Genomic DNA, 25625 nt, shown 5'->3' with positions numbered 1-25625 from the left:
CACACAGTTTATACTACTTGTTACCTGTGATCCTTATATAATATTTGTGAAGCTTATAATACTCAGTTTTTGTTAACACTGTGTCAGAGAGATGGAGAGTACAAATCTCTGTAGAAATTTGGTAAACGGTGTGCTGTGAAAAAGCGCTATTGTTGTCCAGCCCTAATGAGCAGTTGAATACTGCAGAACTGAGGTTAAAGAATGGTGTAGTTTTCCTTTAAATTTCAGTCGGAGTGATGTGATGGACTGAGCTCTCCACCAGATGGAACACTTCAGCAATTTATTTAATTGTAACATCCGGTACACGCTCCAGACGTTAGGGGGCGACACTTGCTGATAATAACCAGGGGCCCCGGTGGTGCAGAAGAAGACAAGCCCACTGTCTTTCCACATTCTGCGGCTTTTGGTTCAGTCTCTCGATCGGAGGGAAAGAGACTGATACGTTTTTTTTTTTTTTTTTCAATTTTCTAACAGGAGGTGGAGTTCGCTGTGCTTCAACTCCGGGGACCAGTCATCTGCTGCAATGTTAACACAGAGCTGAAACTACGCATCTGCTGGCTCTGATACATGACAGGTTAACTTTATTTTTTTTTCTTGTTGTCCAGCGTGACAGTAGTAACATTACCATGTAGCCTAGCTAAAACTACAATTGCTCTTTATTAACGTCCCTAGTCTGGCTTGCGGTTAGCTAAACGACAACGGTGGCTAATGTACCGTCTTTTGAAAAGGGAAGTCGACAGCGACATGAACTTACTAAAAAATAACACTAAAGGGTTAATGTGGTGGTTTTCATAGAAGGTACTGTGTTATGTTACTCCAGCCTTTGTTTGGATATTTAATTTCATTTCCTAGTTAGCCGAGAAGGTTAGCTAGCTAGCCGGGGGCTTGTCAGACTTTCAGCCACCAGCAGACGCAGGCAAACCAGGCTGCTGTTACTTTTCGTAATCCTGTTATGTTTCTCCCTGAAGTGAAATGTGTTTGCCGTCAAGAACCCCAAGTCACAGCTAAACCGATGAGATAAGGTTTAAAGGCTTCCTAAGCTAAAGCCAGGTATTAGCAAGCTAACGACTGTGTACGTTGATTCATTCAGGAAGAAGAGGCACACTTGAGAAGTGGTAGCATGTGTCTGCGTTTGCTGCAGGGGATCTTACTATAACTAACCGTATTTCTTCGTTTTCTTTTAGCCGATTAGTGTAGTTTATTCTTCTTGCCAAGAAGGCGAAGCAGTTAAATTGTTTTTAATTATTAGCGACGTTTAATTGATTAACCTACACAGAAACCCTGCACGGTCGTCATGTTAAAATTATGAGAATTTTCAAGGACTGTGCTGTCTTCTCTCCAGCATACACCAGCCATGGAGTTCAACAAATCTGTGACCTTGTGGATATTTTGCTTGTGCCTCGTCGGAGAAAGTTGGACGGAAAAAACAAGCTCGTCCACATCGGACAGTCAGGTTGTTGAAAATGGGGTGTCAGGTGAGTAATCAGCCATTGCGTTAATTTGTTGTCGTATTTTATCCACCTGTAAAGCTAAGTTGACACACACTTCAGATTGGCAGTTAGAGTGTAACTGTTGGTGCCACATCTTTGTGATTGTGCAGGGACTAAATGTAGCCATGCTGAGAATAGTCCAGCTGACATTCTCCGTTAAGCCTTGTCCTCCAACTTAGATCAAGCCACCTAGTCAAACAGGAGATAATTGATCTAATGGTTAGTTAGAAGCAAGTGCACAGGGGTTTAAGTAGTTTCTAAATCAGAGGGTAATAGTCAAGATGTTAAACTGTTTGTAAATATTTTCCAGCGTTTGGCTGTACAACATACAGGAAAAATTGTTGTTCTTTGTTACATTTTAATTGTGTGAATTTAAAAAAGGTGGCCTAAACAATTTAATTAATGACCTCACAGCACTATAGAGGACTAAATAAGGATGTAATGTATTCACTTAAATCTTGGCTTTGTGCCTCCAAACCTATCATGTGTGTTACTATAATGATTAACTACATAACTTAATGTTACCATGTTAAAGCCAGTGTGGGCCTCTCATACCAGCATACTCCTGCAGTGACTTAATGCACTGCATCTCACAGAAAAGGTTTCTTCTTTTAAATTAAGGCTTAATTTAGAGCACAAACATTTTGAGTGAATTTAACAAGCTTCTAATGTAAAGATAAAAATATTATCAACGCAATAATCTCTTGCTTCAGACCATGAAGTGATCATCGTGGTTGTATCTGTCAAGCATGATTTGAGCTTCTCAACCGCCTGTAAACCATATAATCTGAATCTGCTTGGGGAAGTATGAACCAGTTATGATGTATTATGAACCAGGATTTTTAGTGTACTAGAGTAAGAATTTGTATCTGTTTACAAAAGACACAACTATTGTTTGTATTTACATTTTGAAATATTTTACTTCACATTATCACTTTGCACTGTTGGCGACAATTGGGAAAAGACCCAATTTTTGCTCAGTTGTCATTTTGTGTTGGTGTTGCTTAACAGGGTGGTTAAACAGGAACTGTTCAGGCATTGTCAAAGTTGCTCAAATGCATTTTGCACGTGAATCACAAGTTTACTCACACGTCGCAACAGTCCAAAGACCCGAGTGATTTTCAAAGTTGACAGGTATTTTGAATGGCTATAGGACATAGTAACTGTTAAGTTAAGGAGAGTGCCTGCATGCACACAGGCACACAGAATGGCTTGCGTAACTTGAACTCTTAAAAAAAAAAAAAACGCCAGGCTGACTGGTATGTAAATATCTTATCTTGTGTCTCCGGAGGTTTGCAAGCCAAATGAGAAAGAGGGCCAAGTTGGGTGTATGAGAGTGTTGCAGGTGGTAGGCTTTCACTGGGGTAACTGTCATTCTTTGTTTAACATGGTGAATGTGAATGAGTGAGAGTGGGAGAAACTAATTGCCTTTCTGGTATGTGGCTTTGCAGGTTCTCTGAAGCTGAAATGCTTGCATAATGTGGCTAACTTTTAACTTAGCTTTTAATTATACGGAAGTTCAGGTTGTGCATCCATGCTTCCTGTTTCTGGTTTAGTGCTAACGTATAGAGAAAGATAAGGCACAAATCCATTTATAGACAGACATTCATGGACACAGTAACAGTTGCAGAGATTCATTTGAGACATGTTTTACTTTCTGCTTTGTCTCTCTAGCTACTAAGCCAGTCTGTCATAACATGTGGTACTGGGAGTAAAGAAAGCATGGATTGAAAGGATGAATTGATCAGTGGGAGGGGGAAGAACGGTGTAACTGCCAGCACAATACGGACCAAACGCTTGCAACTGATTACACACTATTGTGTGCGTGACTGTGATTAATGATGAGGCAGTATCAGTTGAGATATATAGACCTGAGCTCAACCAGTTATAAAAGTGAAGTTAAGTATAATTATGCCTACTACTACTACCCTCTCCTGTTGTGAGGATGATGCAGATGAAAAGCAAAGTCTCTGGTAATTATTTTCACTCAAGTGTTGTGATTAGAAACGCCCTGTCCAAAATTGTATGTAGCTGCTTGTTGCTGGTAAAAACCAAGCTCACATCCGGTAGGAAGTGCAAACCATTCTCTCATGTTACCGAGCAAAGCTAGCCTCCCCCTTAACACTCGCCTTCACCTTCCCCTGTTGTGGGTATAATGGAAATAAATACACATATAAGAAGCATATGCTTCTGATATAACTTTATTTTACTAGGAAAAGGTCTCACTGAGATTAGTCATCTCAAATTTGCAATAGTGTTCTGGATGAGAGAGTAGCAGCACATAGAACATAGCGGTTATATAAGACAGACTTAAAATGAAATTGAATTAAATTAAATATGGAATGAATTATACTATTCTTGTGAATTCGTTTCAGCCACACTGCTTTGAATTAAAGAACACAGTTAAACTTACTGTTATTACAGGTAGCCTGCCGTGCCCTTTTGCACAGCTCCTGAGAGTGTCTGCACTACACACCAAACAAGGTTTCCTCTTAGTGGGAGTGGTGACATTATCTGTGATCTATGGCAGAGGGTTTCTAATCCCTCAGGAAGGAGAGGGAACGCAGAGGGCAGACATGCTGCACTAGATAAATTGCAGATTGCTTAGTTGCATAATTAGTTTACATAGAAATACATTTTTGATTTAGCTACTATTAATTATGGAGTCCTATACACTGAAGCCTGACTGTAAAAATGCTGAGTGTAGTTAAACATAAACAATATTTAAACCAACACACCCAGGTTTTCTGACATTAAACAAAGCTGTGAAATCCAAATTGATTATAGACTATAAAGTAATTCTAAGCCCATAATTATTTATTTGAGTGTGTGGATGCTTCTTCCATTGAGTTTGATATTTTTTAGTTACAGCACCTTAATTTAAGTCCATAATTATTAAAAACCAGTTCACCTTGGGAAATGGCCTGCATAGGTCTACACAGCAGGTCTGATAGTCATGGTATATGGCTTCTCTGTACCATCCCCACACTGAGAGAAGGACTTTATATAAACAAGACTTTGTCTGCAGCCAAGGAATTTTACAGTTCAGTTCTCTTAGCAAGAGAGACAGGCTCAGTAAGGGCAATCCAACAGGGGACTTTGCATCCTGACTTTCTGCAATATGCACAAAAGGTTAAAAGCCATGAACCTTTGTGGCCATCACAGGATTCTCGGAAGTTAAGAGAAGTATTGTAGCATCGAGCTTTGAGTTAATGAATAATTTGATCACTTCAATAAATGGTCATAAAATAGTTAAGACAATATTAGTATTATAGCAGTAGTATTATATATTAGTTTTATTTTAAGACACATGCCAAGTTTGGTTACTGTTTAGGTTGTTTTGGATGACTGAGGAAATGCGATACAGAAATAAACAACAAAAAGTGTCAAAGACTTTGACGCATTTCAAGTTTTTGGTATTTTCAGGATAACTTAAATTAAACCAACATTATCTGTAAAGGAATTTTGAGTAGTAATTAATCATTTCATATTATAGGAACTTCTTCAGCTGTTCTCAGCCTGGTATACTTTTTAATTCAGTGTTTTAAAAATAGAGGCTTGTAGATTAATTGTCTCATCCTCTTCAAGTAGTAGTAGTAGTTATAGTAGTCGTTGTAACAGTATTTTTATGATTAGACTGTTGCTCAATTTTGAAGGCAAACATACAAACTTTTATAGCAAAGAAATACCAATTAATGTAAATAATACTGACAATTCTGTGTTGACCCTTGAGTTTCAAAGTTGCCTTAACACCACCTGGGTATGACTTTGCTTCTCCACCAGATTTTTGCCGAATCGATGAGGCGCTGTGCAAGGATGAGAATGGCCTTCTCAGCTTCGAGGCTATCCGTAGTATCCACAAACAGATGGATGATGACGCAAACGGCAACGTAGACGTGGTAGAGACAGACGGTGTAAGTACCAGCCTTAAAATTCAGCATCATCAGGAGCTGATGCTCTATTGAAGGGGCTTTTCTGTTTTGTACAGTCACAGAGATGGTCTTCATTCAGCCTGCAGAGGCTTACAGTTATCATTATTACAATCCTCTGTCATCTGACTTATCATAAGATATGCTGATAATATGGTCAGTGAATTGTAGCCCTGTAATGTCTTTAACTTAGTCTGAGTAACTGGAGGATTTGGTCTGATTGGGCTCCAGTGCTCTTTATACTGAAATCCGGTTGTAAGTGGCACACATATTGTAGACACTAATGTTGCCACGTTTGTACGGAAAGTTACAGGAGGTATTCATCTATCTCTCCTCAGACTATGGGGTTTGTATTTGTGAAACGCATTAAAAATAGTGTTAGCTGCTTCTGTTTTTAACACAGTGAAGTATAATGAAAGCACAGTATAAACAGTTACCGCTTGTGTTCGTTCACAGCTGTGTAGTGCTCATCAAACGCTGGGTCTGCTGCTTCTCAGACATCACCGGTGTCTGGAAGACAATGCCTGTAGCCCGTTTAGCTTACGTCCTAAGCTCTAGTTTAAACTACATGTCATGGCCTTCAGGAGGCCTCCTCTGGAGCCTCATTTCAGTTTGGTTCAGTCTGCGGCATGTGGTTGAGGCCAGACCAAAGCAAGCACCGTCATCACTGCAGCCGTCTCTGCTTTTAGAAGAGGCACTTGGCATGCAAATACCCCTAAGGCAAAGAATCAAATGCTGTACAGCGAGCACTTGTATCTGAAGTGGCTTTGAGCCGAAAAATAAAAAGCTCAAAACGATTAAGAGCACTTCAAGACAGTAGTCCTGCTAACCGTTATAATAGTGTTTAAATAAAGAGGATAGTTGATTTTTTTTTATAACCAAGATCAAACCATCTGGCCTTCAAGAATAATCTTTGGGCCTTGGCCACTTTATACAGGTCCTGCTGATTTTCTAGTGAATATGTTTTCAAGAGTGTGATATTTCACCTGCAGTACAGACCATCTTTCTACCCTGTAATGAAATCCTCCCACACAACTCTTTCAAGAAAGAAAGGCATCATGACTTATTACTGTCTTCCACCCATATTGCATGAGTTGGCTTTTGTGGGAGTGCGAGATGTTGTGTAGGGGTTGTCTTTAAAAACACGGTGACTGAGTTAGCCTGCAATATAGTAGGCAAGAAGTAGTGTGGCTCCTTTGGCCCGTAGTTGACTACTACCACTCCAATGGGGGCAAGAATGGAATCCAGAGGGCCGTAAATTTTGGTACACTGTGCCATTTACTACGAGCCATTGTGTGTTTTCTTTCAAAAACCGAGATACCAAAAGGTAGTCTAGAAACTTTTATGTTGTTTTTATTACCCTTAACCATTAAGAAAATTCTATTATTTTGTTTTTTGTAGATTTCATAAATTTGGTTGGTCAGTTTTGGTCAACATGGTTCAGCTCTTTTGGTTTCTAATAATGTCACAATCTGGCTTTTAGTTATGGGTGATGACAACATGTGTTGTGATGTAGAATAACTATTAACACAAGCGAGGAAGAAGTTCCACGGTGTTCCACAGCATTAAATAGTGCCTGGAAAATCTTTGTAATTTTTATAGTGTTTTATGTTCCCTTCACAGCAAATACACAAGCCACAAGAATTGCTTTTTCTTATTTTATGGGGGTCATAAAGCCCACTGTGGTGAAACAGGTCACAGTGCTCACAATAAATCCAAACCCCTTAGCACCAAATTTTCAGCACCATATCAAAACATGGTCTTTGTCCTCCAGCTGTTCATACATTTTATTCAGCCAACCCCTTCTGAGTCAGACTCTCTGTGTTCTTTAATATGTGAGCATATGTTGCTATGATAACACAATATTTCATTCCTTAATTAGAGGAAAGAAAAAATAACATTTAAAATATTTGAATTCTACATTGCAACGTTGGTCAGATTAAGCTAGCCGAAGCTGTGTATGCTGATACTGTCAGTAACAGAAGTATAAATGCAGTTTTCTAACAAAAAACGTCCTTGTCACCCTGCAGTTCCTGAGAGAAGACCTAAACTACCATGACCCCAAGGCCAAGCATAACAGCTTCCATGGGGATGACCAGTTCATCAGTGTGGAGGACTTGTGGAATGCATGGAAGGGCTCTGAAGGTACTGCTTTGAAGCCTTGTTTTTTCCCTGAAGGCCAGCAGTGACTGCACAAACAGGCCTTTCTTTCAGATGCTTTCTGTATTTATGAGTCTGAATTGTAGATTGTGAATCTTGTTCCGCACATCATGTTCTGCATTAATACGCCCTGTCAATACTGACAGTTTGAAACTGGACTGTTTGTCCAGATTGTTTTTTCTTTTAATGAAATAGTCCTTGTGACTATGATTGCCTGCCCCGAGGAACATCAGTATTTCAGATAGCCAGTCGATGAGAGTTTCCCTGTATTTCCCTGTGAATATGGGGCCAGACATTATCCCTTGTTGACCTTCTCACTTGCTCAACAAAGGAGTAAGGCAGTTGATTAGATGCCATGTTTAGCAAAGTGTAGTCTACTTATCAGTATCATTCAGTGGCAGAGCAGACATCGTCAAATCTGTCAGCACAAAATTTGCACGTACACTCTCACCCCCTTCTGCCAATCTGTTTGGCTGGGCTATCGCGTATGCCTTGAGAGCACTTTTCATGAGCAGTGCTGTATCTGGCACTTGTGTTTCTCACACTCTTTCCTGTGGCTGCCTTTCTGCCCTTTTTTTTGCTGGAAGTACTGACTTATCCTACATTGCAGTTTCTTGACTAGGCTCTGGAGGGTGTGAGCCAGGAAACTGGGTTTTTTGTTCGAGAGAGCAGCACATTAACACAGACAACCCACACTGTTGACTCTCTGCCAGGAGGTGGGGAGCGGCTTTCCCTTCCCCAGTTACTACTGTGGGCAAGCCAGTGTTTGTTATTCCATATGATATCACATAGATCATTCAGGATACAGATGCTCATGGTTATATGATTTGTCTTACGTATCTATAAGTGTTATGATAGTGACATATTGTTTTGGCTCTGTATATTGGGTAGGTATTAGGTTAGTGCAGACTCAGCTTTAATTCAAAGGTGCTCACATCCATTTCAGATGAACAGTGTAGGAAGAAAGAGGACATTAGGGGACAGACAGTGTTTGAACAAGTTGACAACCTTTGCTGCAGTCATCATATTTGTTTTTGGTTTCAGATATTTTGCTATAGCTTGCTTCCCCTGTACTTCAGCCACCCTCAGTCCCTGCTGGTTTCAGGGACTTTTTGCCTTCAGTTCTTAAACAAGCATCGCACGTGATCAGTTAAAAGTTACAGGTCAGCAAGAACACTTGCTGACCTAATTTGTTGGAAGAAAACAAAACGACAAAAAAAACGTTCCTATTACTTTCATTACTTACATTTACATTACATTACTTTCTCACTGCACTGTTTGTAACGCATTGGAGCCATTTAACCACCGGGAATTAGGTGAATGAGACTCAATGAGCGTTGTAACTGTATATATATATTTTTTTCTTTTTCTCCTCAGTATATAATTGGACAGTGGATGAGGTGGTGGAGTGGCTCATCACCTATGTGGAACTGCCACAATATGTGGATGCATTTCGCAGGATGAATTTTAATGGAAGTGTCATGCCAAGGTAAGTAATATCATGACCTGTATCAGCTATTTCTGACTACAAATAAATGCTACTCTATGTGGGACAGGTAAGACTTAAAGTGATACGACTCAAGCCTTAAACTTGTGGGAATGATGCTAACACAAATAATTGACTTGATGCAACTTTTTTATGCTAGCAGTTGAATTATCCGTTTATATTACCCTCTTTATAAGTCATGACATTCCCTTTTCAGATGTCATTAGTTATTAGATTTATTTTAATTTATCGTTTTTCTTTTGTTAGGCTTCAGTTAAAGGGATGTGTCCATTAGTATTAACTACTACTAATGTATCTAATAGTATTTTAGGACTGAGTAGTTGGTTTTAGAAGAATTATTAAGGGGTTTTGTTACACATGGCTCAAAATGGATTACACCCTTTAGGCTTCCTTCCTTGTTCTTGCAAAAATGACTGTGTGTCTGTTCTCTCTCAGGCTTGCTGTAAAGAACACCACTCTGACACTCTCTATTCTGAAGATTTTGGACCGCAGCCATGTGCAGAAGTTGCAGCTCAAATCTTTGGACACTGTACTGTTTGGAGCGCCCCTGAGTATGTGACGTTCTTCTTTTTTTTTAACTCCTGTTAGAGCTGATTAATTCTCCCATTCATACAGCATCAGTGATTTGTTCCAGATACTGCAAAAGCCTGAGTAGAAACGAGAACGCTGGTTCAGTTTCATTACCTTCTTCTTTTTTTTCTTTTTTTTCATGGAGGTTTAGATTTCATTCCCATTTTATTGTGTATTGAATGGAATTTCTTAATATTGTTACCAGACTGAAATACTCATCTTACCTGAATGATAAAAAAACCTGTAACATATTTTTCTTTTACTACTATTTTTTATAGTGATACTGATCTAGATGCAGATGATACATTTCTAAAGACTTTTGGTTAATCAAAACAAATTTGGAGCATTTTGTGGCCTGGGTAAATGTGTTGGAAGTTTAAGGCTTGCTGAAATCTCTTTGCCAAATTGGTTCACTAGTATAAAACAGGTAATCAGAGAGGTGTAAAATATCTTCCAAATGACTAACCCAACACCTCGTCTTGATTCTCTTGAACTGGAAGAACATCATTGTGAAATATTTGCAGGTAGTTTTGAGTTCATGATAAGTCTGCCAACATTACCAACATCCTGACCACTGTTGTCTGCTGCTCTCATTTTTCATCAGCACTCCGTCCCTGTGATGTCTGGTGGTCAGGTTTTGTTCGCTCTGTTTATTTCACTCACTCATTTACTCACTGACTTACTCATTTATTTACTTAAGTCAACCAAATCCTGTTACCACCTGTATCAGTTGCAAGGATTGAGGAAGTGAGCTGAGGGTTAGACCATGCTGCTCTGTATTCCAGACACACCCCTCTGCGTGCTGAGACAAATAAACACATCACTCATCCTCTCCCTATCCTTCTCCAGTATCACTGCTCCAGTTCTGTAGCTACAGATTGTAATCTTTCAGATTTTTTCTCTTTTTTTTTTTTTTTTTTTGTGTGTTTTTGTAACAGTGGATGGGGTGTGTCTTTACTTTGGGAAATCATGTTCCAGATTGACTGCCAAAAGTCTAATTTTTTCTTCTTGCTAAATATGTTTGCTGTTAAAAGCTTAGTTACAGCGTCACGGTTAAACACTCATGTTCATCACCAGCTATTAGTAGAAATTGATGAGTTGATCAACAGGATATTAACAACTAATTGTCAACTAATTGTTTTACTCATTTTTCTATGTGAACATTTGATGCTTTTGGATTGTTGGTCACATAAAACAAGACCCTAATCTGTGGTAAATTATTGTGGACATTTTTCACTATTAATGATGGGCAGAGACTTTCCTAGCCTTGAAGCTCAGTCTTGTTTTACTGGAGAACAACTGAGATGGATAAAAAGCAAAGTGGAAGAGTGCATATCTGGAACGAGAGTGCTTATGAGAGCTGATTTATGTAATCATTAGTAAAGCAAGAAGAGAAAATTTAATGAACCTTCACGGAAAGCAGGCATTTGCATTGAAAAGAAACTGCGCAGGGGAACAGTGTGTAGTGGTCTGTGTTTCTGACATGTGTCATTGTGGATGTTTTGTTAGAGTCACACCCGAAGGAAGACATTAGCGAGGACTGTCTGGCTTTGACAACCTCTCAAAGCCAGTGGGTCCCAGTAATGGTCAGACTGACTGACTATATATAGCTGCAGCATTTTAAGACACATCTCACAATGGTTTGATCCTAATCTAGTGGACAGTTGTGTAATAATTAAACAAAGAACATTTGGGTCCAATTAATTCCAGTTTTGTGGTTAATTAAATGTCACTTTATGCTCTCTTGGTGGTATTCCTGCATGTCAGTAACAGATTACATAGAGGGTAAAACTGTTTCCTGTTTTAGACAGATAGTGTTTTAAGAGCAATAAATAGTCCCAGGAGAACAGTTAGTCAGTTCAGTTAGATACTGTGACCTCATTTTAGGGAGTTGTACTCTTTGTGGTTAAGACGTAATGTTCTGCATACACTGCTCACTCAGATATAGCTGAAGTGTAATTAGTGTGTTTTTCTGACACAGTGGCAGTGGCTTACTGCCCTGTAGATTTTCTGTTTCTCGGTTCTGGTTCATTACTGTGACACAATAGCAGACACAGCTGGTCCAAGATCTTTGACTCTGATGAACCTGTGTTTGTTCTGGGCTTTATAAGCAAGTCTACAGGAATATACACAGCCCTCCTGAAAGGTCATTTAGCACATGCTGGAGACTTAGTGATGTGCTTTTTATCATACAGAGGGTTCATGTGAAGAGACATGTATGTTATTGGATGAGATTCATGTGTTATATGTTATGTGAGTTGGCTCTTTGTCAGCGGCAGCCAGTGCCACGAGAAGATGTTTGTGAAGAACTATGTTTTTAGCTGGCATATCATCCTAATGCTGTGGAAAGTGAAACTTGTCTTTACTGACTTTTTATCCTAATTTGACTTCCTTTTTGTCTCACTCCAGGAAGTAGAAGTCATGCTTTTGACATCTCTTTCCTTCACACCCCTTTGCAGGTTTTGCAAGAAAAAAAAAAAACTTGCCTCATTGTGTAGCTTGCAAGGCTGAAATCCAGGCTTTGTGTTGGTTGCTGCATGGCAGTGGTGTGCTGGCTTATCATGTGGAATGTTATTGAACTTAGGCGTGATTCTGAGTCTAATTTAAAGATGACGTTTGTTAAAAAAAAAAAAAAAATCTCCTCACGCGAGAGGTGATCAAATGGGGTAGATGCTTTCAAGTTGCTGTGACTTTAATAGCTATGAATTTTCAAGTATAACATGACAGTATGCCCACATCTAATTCTGAGTTGTTCAGAATATTTGCTAAGATTTGGTTTATACCTTCTTATTGTTACAGTTTCCATTGTTTGGTTTTCTGTGCATGTTCTTTGTTAGCATTGGTTACCAGACTGAAATAGGCTGTGTTAAGCTGGCTTTATCGTGGTCTTTTGCTCTAGGCCCCTTTTCACCGCAACCTAAACTTGTGCTACTGACTCTTCTATTTGTGTCACTCCGCTACATGTAGAACAAGGCTATGTTCAAGCACAAGCTTCACACGACATCCTTGTGAAGCTTGCTCATTGTTAGGCAGTTTTATTTTATGTCCTTGATATATTTCCTGGCTGCAATTCACTTCCTTTCTAGATTAATTTTAGGATTTTGATGTTTATTACTTTTCTAAAATGTAAACTCTTGTGTTTATTTTTTTTCTCACAGTGAATAGACATAACCACTTGAAGGACTTCATGCTGGTTGTGTCAATAGTCATAGGCATGGGTGGCTGCTGGTTTGCCTACATCCAGAATCGCTACTCTAAGGACCACATGAAGAAGATGATGAAAGACCTGGAGGGCCTGCAGAGAGCTGAGCAGAGTCTGCATGACTTACAACAAAAGTAAGGGATTTTCCCAACACCCACACATTTCTCACTGACACTGTGACATTCTTCTGAGCAAGTGAACTTAAACACCCAAGACTAATTAATTAATAATTATCAAGAGATAATTCTGACAGACTCTCACTGCCTTTTTTTGTTATGAGTTTGATTTTATGACGCAAATAAGATGCATTCGATTGTTAAGAATTTGCTTAGAGTGGTTCTTAGTCCTATATACATTTCCACAGTTTTAATTCAGCCAAAACTTTCTCAGGATTTCACATACAGAGCCACACTGTTCTACAATGGAAAGTGAAGCGCTGTTAACGGTAATGAGAAACTGGAAAACTGGGTTATGATTCACCGGACTGAACTTTAGACAAATGAATCTGAATTAATTGTCTTAAAGAGTCATATTTAAATTAAATTTAACCATTAGATTGGATGAAACACGTTATGATATGATATATATAATAGATTCATGACTGGTTCAAGGAAACATGCGATCTGAGCTTAGGTGCATTGCGTGATTTACTGGAATGGTATTGAAGCTAGTCTGACAACTCGGTACTCCTTGAATATCCGGCGGTGTCATTTCTAGCTCATTTTACCACATTTTAGGTGAAATTTTCAACGTCTGACTAAAAGTTGCCTACAGCACAGCAAGGTAGCTCAATACACAAAAGGATAAATGCACTTTGGGTTGTCGGGATGAATGCAGCAAGCTTTGCTTTGAGCAGTGGTGATCAAAGCCATTGATATGGATATGGCATGAGTGCTTTTCCTTTCATTATACCAGTTTTTACTAAACAATAGCACACAGCCACTCAGTAACAAATGCTGCTGCATGTCATAGGACAATTAAGTGCAGAAAACAGGTTGGCCTTCTACCAGGCCTGACCACAAAACCACAGGACAGTGTGGTTATCTCTCCTGCTGTGAGGCTGCATGATCACTGCATGCAGTTAGGCTTCCTAAATGAGTAATATATGTTGAGAAACACTGACGATTGTTGGTTGGTACTGCCTGCAGTAACAGACTCTGTATCTGACTGTGGTTGTGAAGAGAAACTTTAGTTCTCTGTTTAGCAGCCAACTGTCTCACCTGTGATCAAATGGTAAGCTCTGGAAAGTGATCAAAAGCATAAACTGCACACACAAGGAGTCGAGATGAGACTTCTTTGCAAGGTGGCTGCATCAGTCTGCACGATACAGCTCAGAGTTCAGTGATTTTAGGTGAGAGGAGCCAGCTGAGGTGGTTTGTTTCCTGGTACCCTTTCCCCCTGGGCATCTAGCTTGGAAGGTGTTTTGGGTGACTGGGTCAGACCACACTCTTGGACACGTTGTAGACACACTGGAGGGCTTACATCTGAGAGATCCTGCCGGAGTGGCTGGAGAAGGTTCCTCAGGGGAAAAGAAATATTTGGGCTGTTCGGCTTGGTTTTTTTTGCCACCTTGACTCCTTAAATTCACTTAAAAAATACAAATAAGTCACTATAGGATGATTAAGGATTTGAATCAACACTTACCTTTTGAATATCTGGTCTATAATTGCTATCCTAAAAACAACTAAATGGCTGACCTCTGTGAACTTTGCAGTTTAGGCATTTTTAAACAATGCTTTGAGATAATCCTTTGATTGAATGCTTATGGTGTGTGTCTGCTGTGTTGTGAACTTTCTGCCCTGACATGCAATACTTCATGCTCACACCTGATATATTCTGGCCTAAAAGTCGTCAGGCTGTTGCTGCCTTAATGAGTAAATGTTTTGAAATGAGATGTTTTAAAACAGAGCACCCCAAATAGAGCCAAATGCATATAAGCAATTGGCAGTATCAGAATAAGTGAAGGTTATAAGACAAATCTAACTATTTTGGTTCAGTTAATACCTTAAGGAATGCTGGGAATGTGCTTTTAAGCGTGCAGTGTCTCCTCTTATTCCTTTAAAGGATACTCAAACGCAGCTTCTTCTCATGTACAGGTCAGAGTTTTTTTTTTTGTTTTATTTTGTTTTGGTTTTTTTTCTTTTGAAAGTATAAAGCATTTTTTTCATTGGGGCTTTAATCTTCATCTGCTGGTTTATCACGTTGGTCATTGAAAACATCTTCTTAATCATCATAATCTGTGCATTAGTTTGATATTTGTACAGAATTGAGTTCGACATGGGGTTGAGCATAAAGGAAAGTTCACAGAGAGGCTAAAATGGAAAGTGTTCTCCACCCACTGGCCAGACTAAGGACCAGTGACAGTCGTTGCCCCATGACTGAATAACATGCCTTGCTTGATGCTTGGGGACATTGAACTGATAGACAAGCTGTTGTAGGCATCAACACTTTCAGTCAGTGTTACTACCCTTATTACCCACATGAGTTGCTCTTTGTGTCAGCTGGCTGTTTAGGAAACAGGTTTTTGAAACATGAGACGGTATGTTCTAATGAACACTAAATAGACTGAAAAGACTGAGGTTTCACCAGTGGGACGGGTATTGTCTTGGATTCTTCATTTTCTGTCCAGGAACACCTCTTCCTATTGCATTGGAGTAACTCCATTGCTCCATAGCTTCTGTGTATGCATACCTACTTTAGTAAATACAGTATGCATCTTTGGTGGAGCAGCACATTAAGGGAGTGGAAAGTATTTTTGTGGGATTTGCCTGTTGAATACCGACCAAAAGAGCCATTGACTGCTCCGGTGGGGGCAAACCGGTGAGGAACTCTGTCCCTCTGATACACTGCCAGGTCAGTCTGCCTGATGCCTCTGCGTGGCTTTATACTTTGATCAGTTGTGAACACACACCTGCCACTGCCAACTTTGAAGTGGGGTCTGACATATCTTTCTTGCTAAGCTGATTGCTCATACTTAATTCTCCTCTGGAGATCAAACCAAAGAGACTTTATAAGACTTAAGTGCAGACATTGTTCAGCATGCTCTTCAGGTACCTGAATTTACCATAACTTGTTGTAATACCATATTACTTGTTAGTTGTTTTAGGTTTGGGATCAATAAAGTCTAACCATCTATCCATTCATGCCATTATATCTCGTATACCAAAGTTATGGCTATCCATTCAGCATTACAGTGTAATTAATCTGCAGCAACTCAATAGTGTTGTGCAACCACATTTAATTCTAATCTGTGGTGGATAAGGGCTCAGAGAAAGGACAAACAAACCAAATGTCTTGTGCCTGTTTCTCATAAAGCAGAATTATATCCCACAAAGCATAATAATTAGAGATGCCTATTCATTCCCCTGAGGATTTGCAGTAGCTGGTGTAGTCATAATCAAAAGGCAGTGTTGAGCAGAAATTAGTCAAACTGGCCTATTCATCCACTGCCAAAAGCAGATGATGATGATGGCGATTCTCAGACATTTCTGAGATGGCGTTAAGCTTGGAGCTTTTCTAAATCAGATTCCCTCATATGTGTTGCAGATGGGAGAGCCAATCACTGTGGCTGTGGAATGGATATTGTGTTATGTTATATTGTAGGTCAGTGTGACTAGCAAGAAGAGACTTGCTTCCCTTACGGTGCATGTTCTCAGAGGTGAGAGAGAGAGAGAGGTATGTCCTCTGTCTGTAGCCGTGCCTTTCTTCCTGATCCCTGCTGCCAGCTGCTCTCTTTCCATACCTTCAAGCAGATCCTTTGGTGGTATCAAGTAGCCTGGCCCAACCACGGCTTCCCTGTTGGGAGACAGTGGGAGGAGGCTTTGGCTAGAGCTGGATTTCCTGGGTGCCTTTTACAGCGCTGTTTGACCCTGCCTTTGCCTCACTGGTGGGAGATGGTGTTAAGCATGACTGCTTAACATGTCAGCTCAAGTGCTAATTCACCCACATTTGGACTGGGGTGTGGTGTGCAGAAAGACACCCTGGAAAAAGGCTAGAGACAAGGACAACAACATTGCACATGATAGGCATTAATCACTTAAGTTTGCTTTCCACAAAGAGTGTGTGTTATTTAGGGAAGTAAGTTAAATACTAATGCAATAATATTAGTGTTTAAAAACTTGTTGCCAATCTTCACCATATCACGAAACGTATGCTGAGACACCGTGTATGCGTCCTGTGAGTCCCACAATACAGGTTATTTAAAACAGCATTTGGCTCTGCCAGTGCTTCCAAATCTTAGCTAGAGAATGACAGAGGTCAGGGTCGAAAGCATTAGCACGACTGCCCACCGCCACATTTTCCATAGCTAGCTGTCTGGATCAACTTTCATTTCTCTGCCCTTCTCTGCTCCCCCTGCTGTTGTGTTTAGCCTGGCAAGAGGAGAGTGCTGCTCCCTAGTGACTGATAGCTGGTATTAATTTCTGCCCTTTAATGTAAGAAAGACAATAACAGTCTAAAAACAGAATTTTGTTTTGTTGTGTCACATTGTGATTCTGGGAGTTGGGAATTACACATTTATGACGGGACTTAAAACCTCCTATGATTGATTAGGGTAAAAGCCCTTATTTCCATTGTAAGTATGATCACCTGACAGCCCAATCTCACATTAGGTTTACAGATCAAATTACAACTTTTTTGGGGGGAGGGGGTTTATATTGTATTTCTGGATTTGGTCTTCTTACAGATTACAGAACATTAAAATGGTGTATTTAAGCACAAATAATTATGTCAATAGTGAGAAGCCCCTCTTTTAAAAGTAGACTGGCCAGTCTAAAAATATCCTACACATAAACCAACACATACATGTTCTGGATACTACTGGAGCGTTGGGTACCACACTGTACTGTTCTAAAGTTACACAACGACAGCTGTTCCCATTCTTGGCTCTGCTTCCTCTGATGTCAGTTTATTGTGAGCTGCCTAGCAGCTGACCGTGGTTCTTTGCTTTCTACACGTTAGCCATTGTTTCCGGTGATACATGAGTGATGCAAGTCCTGCATTCCACACATACATGGCACTCACATGCTGACACGTCATGTCAAGCAGTCACCTTGATTCTAAGACAGACTAAAGTTGAAAATAATTGCTTCTCTGCGTTTCTCCTTGCCCTCAGGCTGCAGATCGCCCAGGAGGAGCACCGTACGGTAGAGGTGGAGAAGGTGAACCTGGAGCAGAAGCTAAGAGACGAGATCAATGCAGCCAAGCAGGAGGCCCAGCGGCTGAGAGAGCTGCGTGAGGGCACAGAGAATGAACTGAGTCGCCAGAAGTATGCAGAAGAAGAGCTAGAACAGGTGATAAATGTCATTTAAACATGGAGTTTGTAGTTATCAAATTAAAGAAAATCTTAATTTGAGCACATTGGAGAAGCACTGAAAATGAGTGAATAGTGTTTTATAAATGTCAAAGGTGGCAACTGCACAGTATGTTTAGGTCTATCAGATTCACACTGCCTATAGTATAAATACACCCACTCAAGACTTTGTCCATTAGGAATTTGGCAGGAACAGCACAGTACGGCCCACACAAGTAAGCAAAACACATGAGTATTTGCTTAAAGGACTGTCACAGTGATCCAATTCAGATGCTTGTGTCACAGGTTTTATTTTTCCTCACAGTGATAAATTGGAAACAAACAAGGCTTCCAGATTCAGTGTTGTTGCAAAACACTTTTTGACAAATTTTGACAACAGCAATTGAGGAAAAAGGAATAAATTGTGTTTTTTTTTTTTTATGAATATCAAAGTAGTAAAAGAATTTTCTTTCATCTAATATTGCGTTTTGGCTGTGAAATTTTACCTTTGCAGCTATCTTAGTTTCAAAAATCTGAAAATGCAAAAAATAAAATAATAATCACTGCCAACAATGTGTTGCTCAATGATATGAAGTTTGTGGGTGTGTTGTTATTTTTTTTGTGTTAACTTGTCTCCTGTTTGACATTTGTTGCAGGTGCGCATGGCGTTGAAGAAAGCTGAGAAGGAGTTGGAGTCACGGTGTAGCTGGTCACCACCAGAATCTCTCCAGAAGTGGCTGCAGCTCACCCATGAGGTGGAAGTGCAGTACTACAACATCAAGAAGCAAAATGCAGAACGGCAGCTCCTGGTAGCCAAAGAAGGGGTAAGCATGTAAAAATGAATTAACGTTTTCTTTATCGTAGGACTTTCTATTTAAAACCTATGAATTAAGCGGCAAGGCAACTATTTTACAAAGCCACTGATTGCCTGTTGCCTGCTTGACTTCACTGGTGGTGTTTGCAATGGACTCACTGGGAGCTCTGGTCCTGAATCCACTCTGCTGCCCTGCTCCTCCTCTCTGTTGTCTGCAGAGTTAATGCTGCTATTTGAACCATTTGAATTTCGGATTTTAACTTCTGAGGGCTTTTAAGCCACACCTTTACATTAAAAAGAAAATGTTATTCATGTAAAGCTAGTCAGGAACCCTCCACAGCTGGCTGCCTCATTAAACAATGATAATATATGAACATGTAAACAGTAAGCAGGTTGGTGGAGCCATGGGGCCAATCCAAACGCAGTTAGCTGAGGAGGGAGACAGATGTTATGGAGGTGATGGCCACACACAACTACAGTGAGCTGCGCAGCCTGCTCAACATGGCTGATCACCATGACACAGCCACATCTATCTCGCTCCCGCTCTCTTTCTCTCTCTGATGTTTTGTTTTTTTCCACATTGACCCATCAGCCCAATTTGTGTCGCCGTCCACTGGGAAACGTCCTAATTCTCCCAGTGGCCTCTCTGAGATTGAAGCAGTCTGATTAAGTAATCCATTTTTGGACACTCACTGCATTGTTCTTGAATCTGGGAACAAGATTCCCCTACAACACAGTGTGTGTATAATGTAAATACAGCTGAGATAAATGTTGGGTCACTTGTTTGCACAGGCAGAGAAGATAAAGAAAAAGAGGAACACTCTCTTTGGGACTTTCCATGTGGCTCACAGCTCCTCCCTGGATGATGTGGACCACAAAATACTGGCAGCAAAGTGAGTCAGTCTCAAACTGTCCAAAACAGCATTTTTATTTGTAAAAGATAAAGGGACTTAAACTCATCCTCATCTTTCTTAGACAAGCCCTGGGTGAGGTGACCGCTGCTTTGCGGGAGAGGCTTCATCGCTGGCAGCAGATTGAAATCCTCACAGGTTTTACGATTGTCAACAACCCGGGCCTTCCCTCGCTGGCCTCAGCCCTCAACCTTGATCCCAGCTTCATGGGTGGCAGAGCTACACCTCAGCACTTCATCGTGTCTGACGACATGGACGACTTGGATGAGGATATCATGCCTGGAACTCTGCAATGTAAGAGTTCGTCCGAATCTGTCGGCCATTCAGTGGGGATTAGCAAACGAAACCCTAAACACTCCAAGACCTTGCTGGGAAAATCCAAAAATCAGCCCACATGAGAATTTGGACCTTTATTGCTACAATTACATGATTTTGTCCTTGTGGCCTTCCTGGTGATGGAGGTAGCGAGGGTCACACATGTCTGTGATTGAATGAGTGTTGTTTTACATTTGTGTAATGTGTATCATGTAAATTCACATAATTGTCTTGTTTTTCTACACACTATTCCAGTTGAATGCCTTTTGTTAATTGTTCTCATTTTGGATCAAAGTGTTAACTTGATTCTCAGTCTGTTATGGAGACTGAAGACTCCTGTGACTTTACTCTTGAAATTGAACTGTCAAGAAAAATATACTTCTTAATGAGTACAAGTTTCCGTGGTGACCTATTTGTAGTGGTTGTGTCTTATAAAAATGTGCCTTTGGAATCTACTTTTTGTCAAACGAAGGTGTTATATATTAAGTCAGTCAGGGACCAATTTAAATTATTATTTAGCTTGACTACTAATACAAAAAAAGCTACCCATCAGCTACCCAGCTTCATTCAGGGAAACACACGTTTCTCACACCATTATTTAATCAAGAAAACCAACCAAAATTCTGATGACCATAATGCTTTGTAGCCATCTTTTTGCCATGTATTTTACTTTATTATTATGGCAAAACTTGACACGTGTTAGGTTTGGGTTTGACTAACTACAGGCAAAAGTTGTACCGCAGAGTCCCTTTGTGGCTTCAATAGTGAGTACGTCTTTTAATCAATACTAATTTCAACCCCTGTCTCACTCCCCTCTCTCCCTCCACCACCTTTCTGGCATTTGGCTCCCACTGCTGTCTCATTGGCCTAACTGCAGATGGCACCCGACTGTTGGAACGGCGAGCCAGTGACCTGTGGTCCGTCAGTTCAGACTGTCAGCCCATGTGGAAACATCCTGGTCGGCCATTTATTCATGCCCCAGTTCAGTCCCTAGTCTGACACCCCCGTCTCTCCCCTTGGCTTGAAGCTATGCTAATACCTATCTGACTTATCATACTTATCAGTTGGCAGAACACTGCAGATAGACACAGCTGAATTGGAAAAACTACTCCATGCTGTGTTCATCTAAAAGCATACTGACCTTGCCTCAGTTGCTTGCTTACCACATTTACTCCCTCCTCTTAATCTTGTCACCACCCAGTGCTCCCCTTTCTCCCCACAGTGATCTATCACTTCCTTTGATTGTCAAAGGAAGTGATAGATCACTGTGGGGGGAAAAATATCTTTTATAAATTTAAACAAGTTATCTAACCTGGTAACACTATCACGGGTTTCTATAACTATTAAACTCATGAGTGTATCCCAGAACCTACGTTATCTTTCCACCTATTACCTACGTGGTCCTCCCTGTCCGCCAGACTTAACTGCATTTAGTGGTTGTTGATAATGCTGTTGTTTTGTGCCCACAGCTCCCAGTATGATGTCCCTGCGCCAACGCCACATTGACCCCCAGCTGGCCATGGGCTCCCAGAGGTTGGTAGAGAGTTGCCTGTTGGCAGGGCAGCAGGGAGAGGGAACCCCATACGCAACCAGGTCTAGATCCACCCTCAGACAGTCACGCAGCCAGTCGTTTGGGCAGCTCGAGTGTCTCCCTCTGCCCCCTCTTTCCTCAGCTGTGTCTCATCCCTCCATCATATGTACCTCCAACCCAAACCCGCAGTCCCTGTCCTCCTTGTCCTCCTCGTCCTCCTGCTTACCCAGCTCTGTGGGTGGTGGTGCAGCCCCTCATTCCTCCCATTTATATCATGGTTCTTTCCAGCCCATGGACCCCATTCCTGATTTCACCTTCTCAGATGTCTCCAAAACACACTCTTCATGCAGCGACAGCTTCGGGTACTCTTCTCTTTCCAGTTCTCCACACACATCGCATGTGCGTGGGTTTTTTTTTCACCACCTACTGTCATTTCATTTTTTTTTAACATGTATGGAGGCACCTTTTCCCTCTTTAATTCTTTGTGAGTCCATTTTGTCATTCTTTCTTTAGTTTTTCATTTATTCATTTTGCTTTCACCTCATTGCACCTGATATATCATTACAGAATCTATGCATTTACTCTTTTTCAACCTCTCTCAGTGCTCCTGGTGTTCTTTGCCTGCACAACTAACAAGTGTGGAGTTCCAGTGTCCAGGCTGTGTCCAGCGTGCCCATGGCTTTGCAGGCATAGTGTAGAAACACCCCTGCATGCAAGGCTTCAACTTTAAACTGTTTGGATTTGTTTTTTTTCTCATTTCCTCTAACTTGTGTGTTTTTGTTTTTTTTACCCCACAGGGACCTAAATCGCTCTGATTCCGACTCCTCCCTGTCCCTCTCCCAAGTTGGTGATCGGCTATCTGCTTACAGCTCCAAAGGCCATTTAATCAAGCCCACTTCCCTCATGCATGGCCTGTCTGGCCGCACAGAGGATGCTATCTCACTGCATGCTCACACCCCGAATGGAGGGAACCGCATTCACGAGGGTAGTCCTACTGAGCACGTCCCTGACAGCCCCATACTCATGAAGAAGGTGTATGGCATGGAAAAGTCACCCAGCCTGGGGGAGATCAACAGTCTGTCAGAGTCGTCCCGCTCCCTTAGCCCCAACTCTACTGAACCAGACACACCATCACCTACAGGAGGGCAACTAGGGGCCTTGGGGCCAAAGGGCAACAGCCGCATCCCGCAGCTGTCCTCCAAGAAGAGCCCTCTGGAGGAGGACAGTGGCTCCACAGGAGAAGACACAGATTCCACTGCCAGCCGCAAGAAACACACCTTCAAGATCTTCAAGAAACAGAGGAAATAAGGGCTACATGAACTACAGGCTGTCAAAGCTGTCTGACTGTATTCCTCTGGTGTGTTTTTGAAAAAAAAAAAAAAGTTTTGGGTGTTTATTAATGGTGAAATGATGGCACAATTTGTTGCCGTTGCATCTTTGTGTAGGTACAGCACCTACTCTGACAAACTGTGGACTGTGGGAGCAAACAGCTGTTCAATTTTATCTGCTTATTTGGTCAATGTTGAATATTTGGGGAATGGGTAGGTTTGTATATTGGAATGTAAAGTATTATTTATTCTGCAGGAAATTGTGCCAGTCTCAAAGGGAAGCGTGTCTCCCAGTTGGTTTTTCTTTCTTGTTCTACAATCTATAACATTTTGCATGTCTCCACTTTTGTTTGACTGATACTCGAATGCTCTTAGTGTTTGCTCGGTTCTTGTCGTTAACCCGCTTAGACAACACTTGATGTTTCTTTTATTACTACCTAACCACCTAGCCTACAAATCTAAAGTGAATGCGCACTCCTTTATTTTCAGAGTACTTTGTTTTTATTGATGGTTGCAAGTTTTTTCTGTCTTTTGTTGTCTTCTTCTTGGCAGAGCAAATAACGCATACAGGAGATCCTCAAACAGAAGTGTAGTAAGAAAGATCAGACAGGTATAATAGTGACTCACCCAAGAGCACCAGAATGACATCGTCTTGTCTACAAATGAGAGTTCGACGAGAGGTAAATCTACCTTATGAAGTAAAAAAAAAAAAAGACCATCAAATTGCAGCGTTAGACTTTTTGCTTTGAGGTTTTTAATATTTAGGGTTGAGTGCATGTGAGCGTGAGACGGAAATGCTTTGCTGAAATGTCCAGCTTCTTAACAATGTCAGGTTTAACCACTGATTAATTTTTGGATTGATGTGTGTCCTCACTGGACCAGGAGGCAAACAAGTCTTTGAATTTCTGGGTTAAAATGTCAGGCTTGGATGCGGGTATCCTTTTATTATTAGGCTGAAACGTCACCAAAAACAGAATTACCAAAATGTTAAACATAGGTCAGAAAATACCAGAGACTGTGTGACAATGTACTTTTATCTGTCTGTGTATTGAAATTTAAAATTAGGACACAACTTGGAGAAACTATGTGTGAGGTGATGGCTTTGTGCACCTACAGTATATACCATGTAAAACAATTTATTTATCAGTGACCTTAAAATTACTTGAAGCATATTTTTAGCCATAGTTACATAAAAAGAAAAATAAAGTATGTCGTTTTTTGTTTAAATTATTCTCCTAAAAGATAAATGGGATCCAACATTTTCCGCTGAATGTTAGTTTGATGAACGAGGTATGAGTTTAACTTGGATTTCTTGTGTCTTATTCTGTGTGTTTTAATAATTATTTAGGTGGACAATGAAAACTTCACAGCATTTTGTCAGTGACGGATGAGCGCTGGTAAGGGCTAAACTACAAGGCAAAAACATTTGCTGTGTATGAGATAGAAATTTTCAAGTTGTGACCACTTTGTAATCCACCTTTTATGGAAGCTCAACAATTTACGGAGGCAGAAGACCAATCATGTCGAAGTGCCAAATCACAGTTTCTGTCAGTGGCCTTTGTATTTGTAGTGCGTTTGGCCATTTTTAGCCCCTTTTACGCAGGACACAAAACCACATGATGTATACTGTACATCCTGAGTTTAAACACTGAATGTCCAAGGGTATTATTTCTGTAACAGTATCATCAGAACAGTATGTTTACATCTGTTACAGATAATTCTTACCCTCAGATTACCACAGCAAAGAACATTGTGCCAGTTTAAACGTTGACAGCTTTGTATGAGCACAGAACTATGCATCAGTAGTTGTAGGTGATTACTAAAGTAGTGTGGACACCAGTAGACTTAGGGTGCTCCTGATCAAAGAACAACCAAAAAGTGCTGCAAAAGACAGTCGGCCTCCCCCAGCCTCATAATGTAATAGGTGGTTTGGATGTATAAGACATGTCTAAAAATTTTATTTTAGAAACCAGCAGAAAAAAAAAAAAAAACATCACTTTCCTACTGGTACTTTTTTAAAGTGTCATTTGTACCTCTTTTGCACGACAGAGCTGTAAATGGATTATGCCATCTGAATGTGTCTGAGTGTGCGTGTGTGTGTGTGTGCGTCCGTCTGCTCCCAGTATAATGCACTGTAATGTTGATGCATGTCAACTGTTGTAATGAAACCTATATTGGGTTAGAAGAGTGGATCAGCTTAAGCTCTTTACTCTCCACCCTTCTTTTTTTGCCCTTTCTCTTTATTTTGAGCTTCTATTTATGAAAACATACAGTATATTTGTACAGAGAAAATGATAATTTTGCATCTTCTGTGATGGTCTAGACTTTTATGGCACTCCTGCATGATAGCAATAAACTATTTTGAATGAAAGGTGAGCTGTTTTTTCATAGACATTACATTACACAACACTCCTATTTCCTTTAAATCTGTAGAATTATAGTTTTCTATACCTGCCTAACAGGTGAATTAAGTTGGTTTACGTTTTATGTTAAGTTTTGCTCAGTAGACCAGTTCACAGAGCTCCACCCAAACTGCACTGTGTATCTAGTAATTGGATGGGTGGAGCAATGTGCTGTT

At 40.5% G+C, this 25625-nt stretch overlaps 1 protein-coding gene across 5 annotated transcripts; it reads left to right on the top strand.

Annotated features, from left to right (window-relative positions):
* The first annotated feature begins 414 nt into the window (after positions 1 to 414).
* On the top strand, positions 415 to 23830 carry stim1a (stromal interaction molecule 1a). Of its 5 annotated transcripts, XM_041045870.1 has the most exons (14): positions 415 to 574; positions 1343 to 1475; positions 5274 to 5404; positions 7450 to 7564; positions 8957 to 9068; positions 9522 to 9637; positions 12815 to 12992; positions 17972 to 18149; positions 18805 to 18972; positions 19755 to 19855; positions 19938 to 20167; positions 21066 to 21146; positions 21658 to 22081; positions 22517 to 23830. In XM_041045870.1, exons 2-14 carry the CDS (start codon positions 1355 to 1357, stop codon positions 23025 to 23027), a joined length of 2466 nt encoding a protein of 821 aa, XP_040901804.1. In that variant the 5' UTR covers positions 415 to 574; positions 1343 to 1354; the 3' UTR covers positions 23028 to 23830. The 5 variants fall into 5 exon arrangements, with proteins under 5 accessions (XP_040901804.1, XP_040901803.1, XP_040901802.1 ...); XM_041045869.1 differs by lacking the exon at positions 21066 to 21146 and having other exon boundaries at positions 21658 to 21721; XM_041045868.1 differs by lacking the exon at positions 21066 to 21146 and having other exon boundaries at positions 21658 to 21781.
* The last annotated feature ends 1795 nt before the right edge of the window (positions 23831 to 25625 follow it).

This window comes from Toxotes jaculatrix, chromosome 9 (genome assembly GCF_017976425.1).
Source record: "Toxotes jaculatrix isolate fToxJac2 chromosome 9, fToxJac2.pri, whole genome shotgun sequence".
Taxonomy (NCBI): domain Eukaryota; kingdom Metazoa; phylum Chordata; class Actinopteri; family Toxotidae; genus Toxotes; species Toxotes jaculatrix.
Note: the sequence above shows the minus strand (reverse complement) of the source record. Positions and strands in the feature narration are given on the sequence as shown.

Coding starts and splice junctions, on each gene's coding strand:
- stim1a (XM_041045870.1), top strand. CDS start 1,355: ATGGAGTTCAACAAATCTGTGACCTTGTGGATATTTTGCTTGTGCCTC. Junction 5,405..7,449: donor ACGTGGTAGAGACAGACGGT/GTAAGTACCAGC, acceptor GTCACCCTGCAG/TTCCTGAGAGAAGACCTAAA. Junction 22,082..22,516: donor TCATGCAGCGACAGCTTCGG/GTACTCTTCTCT, acceptor TTTACCCCACAG/GGACCTAAATCGCTCTGATT.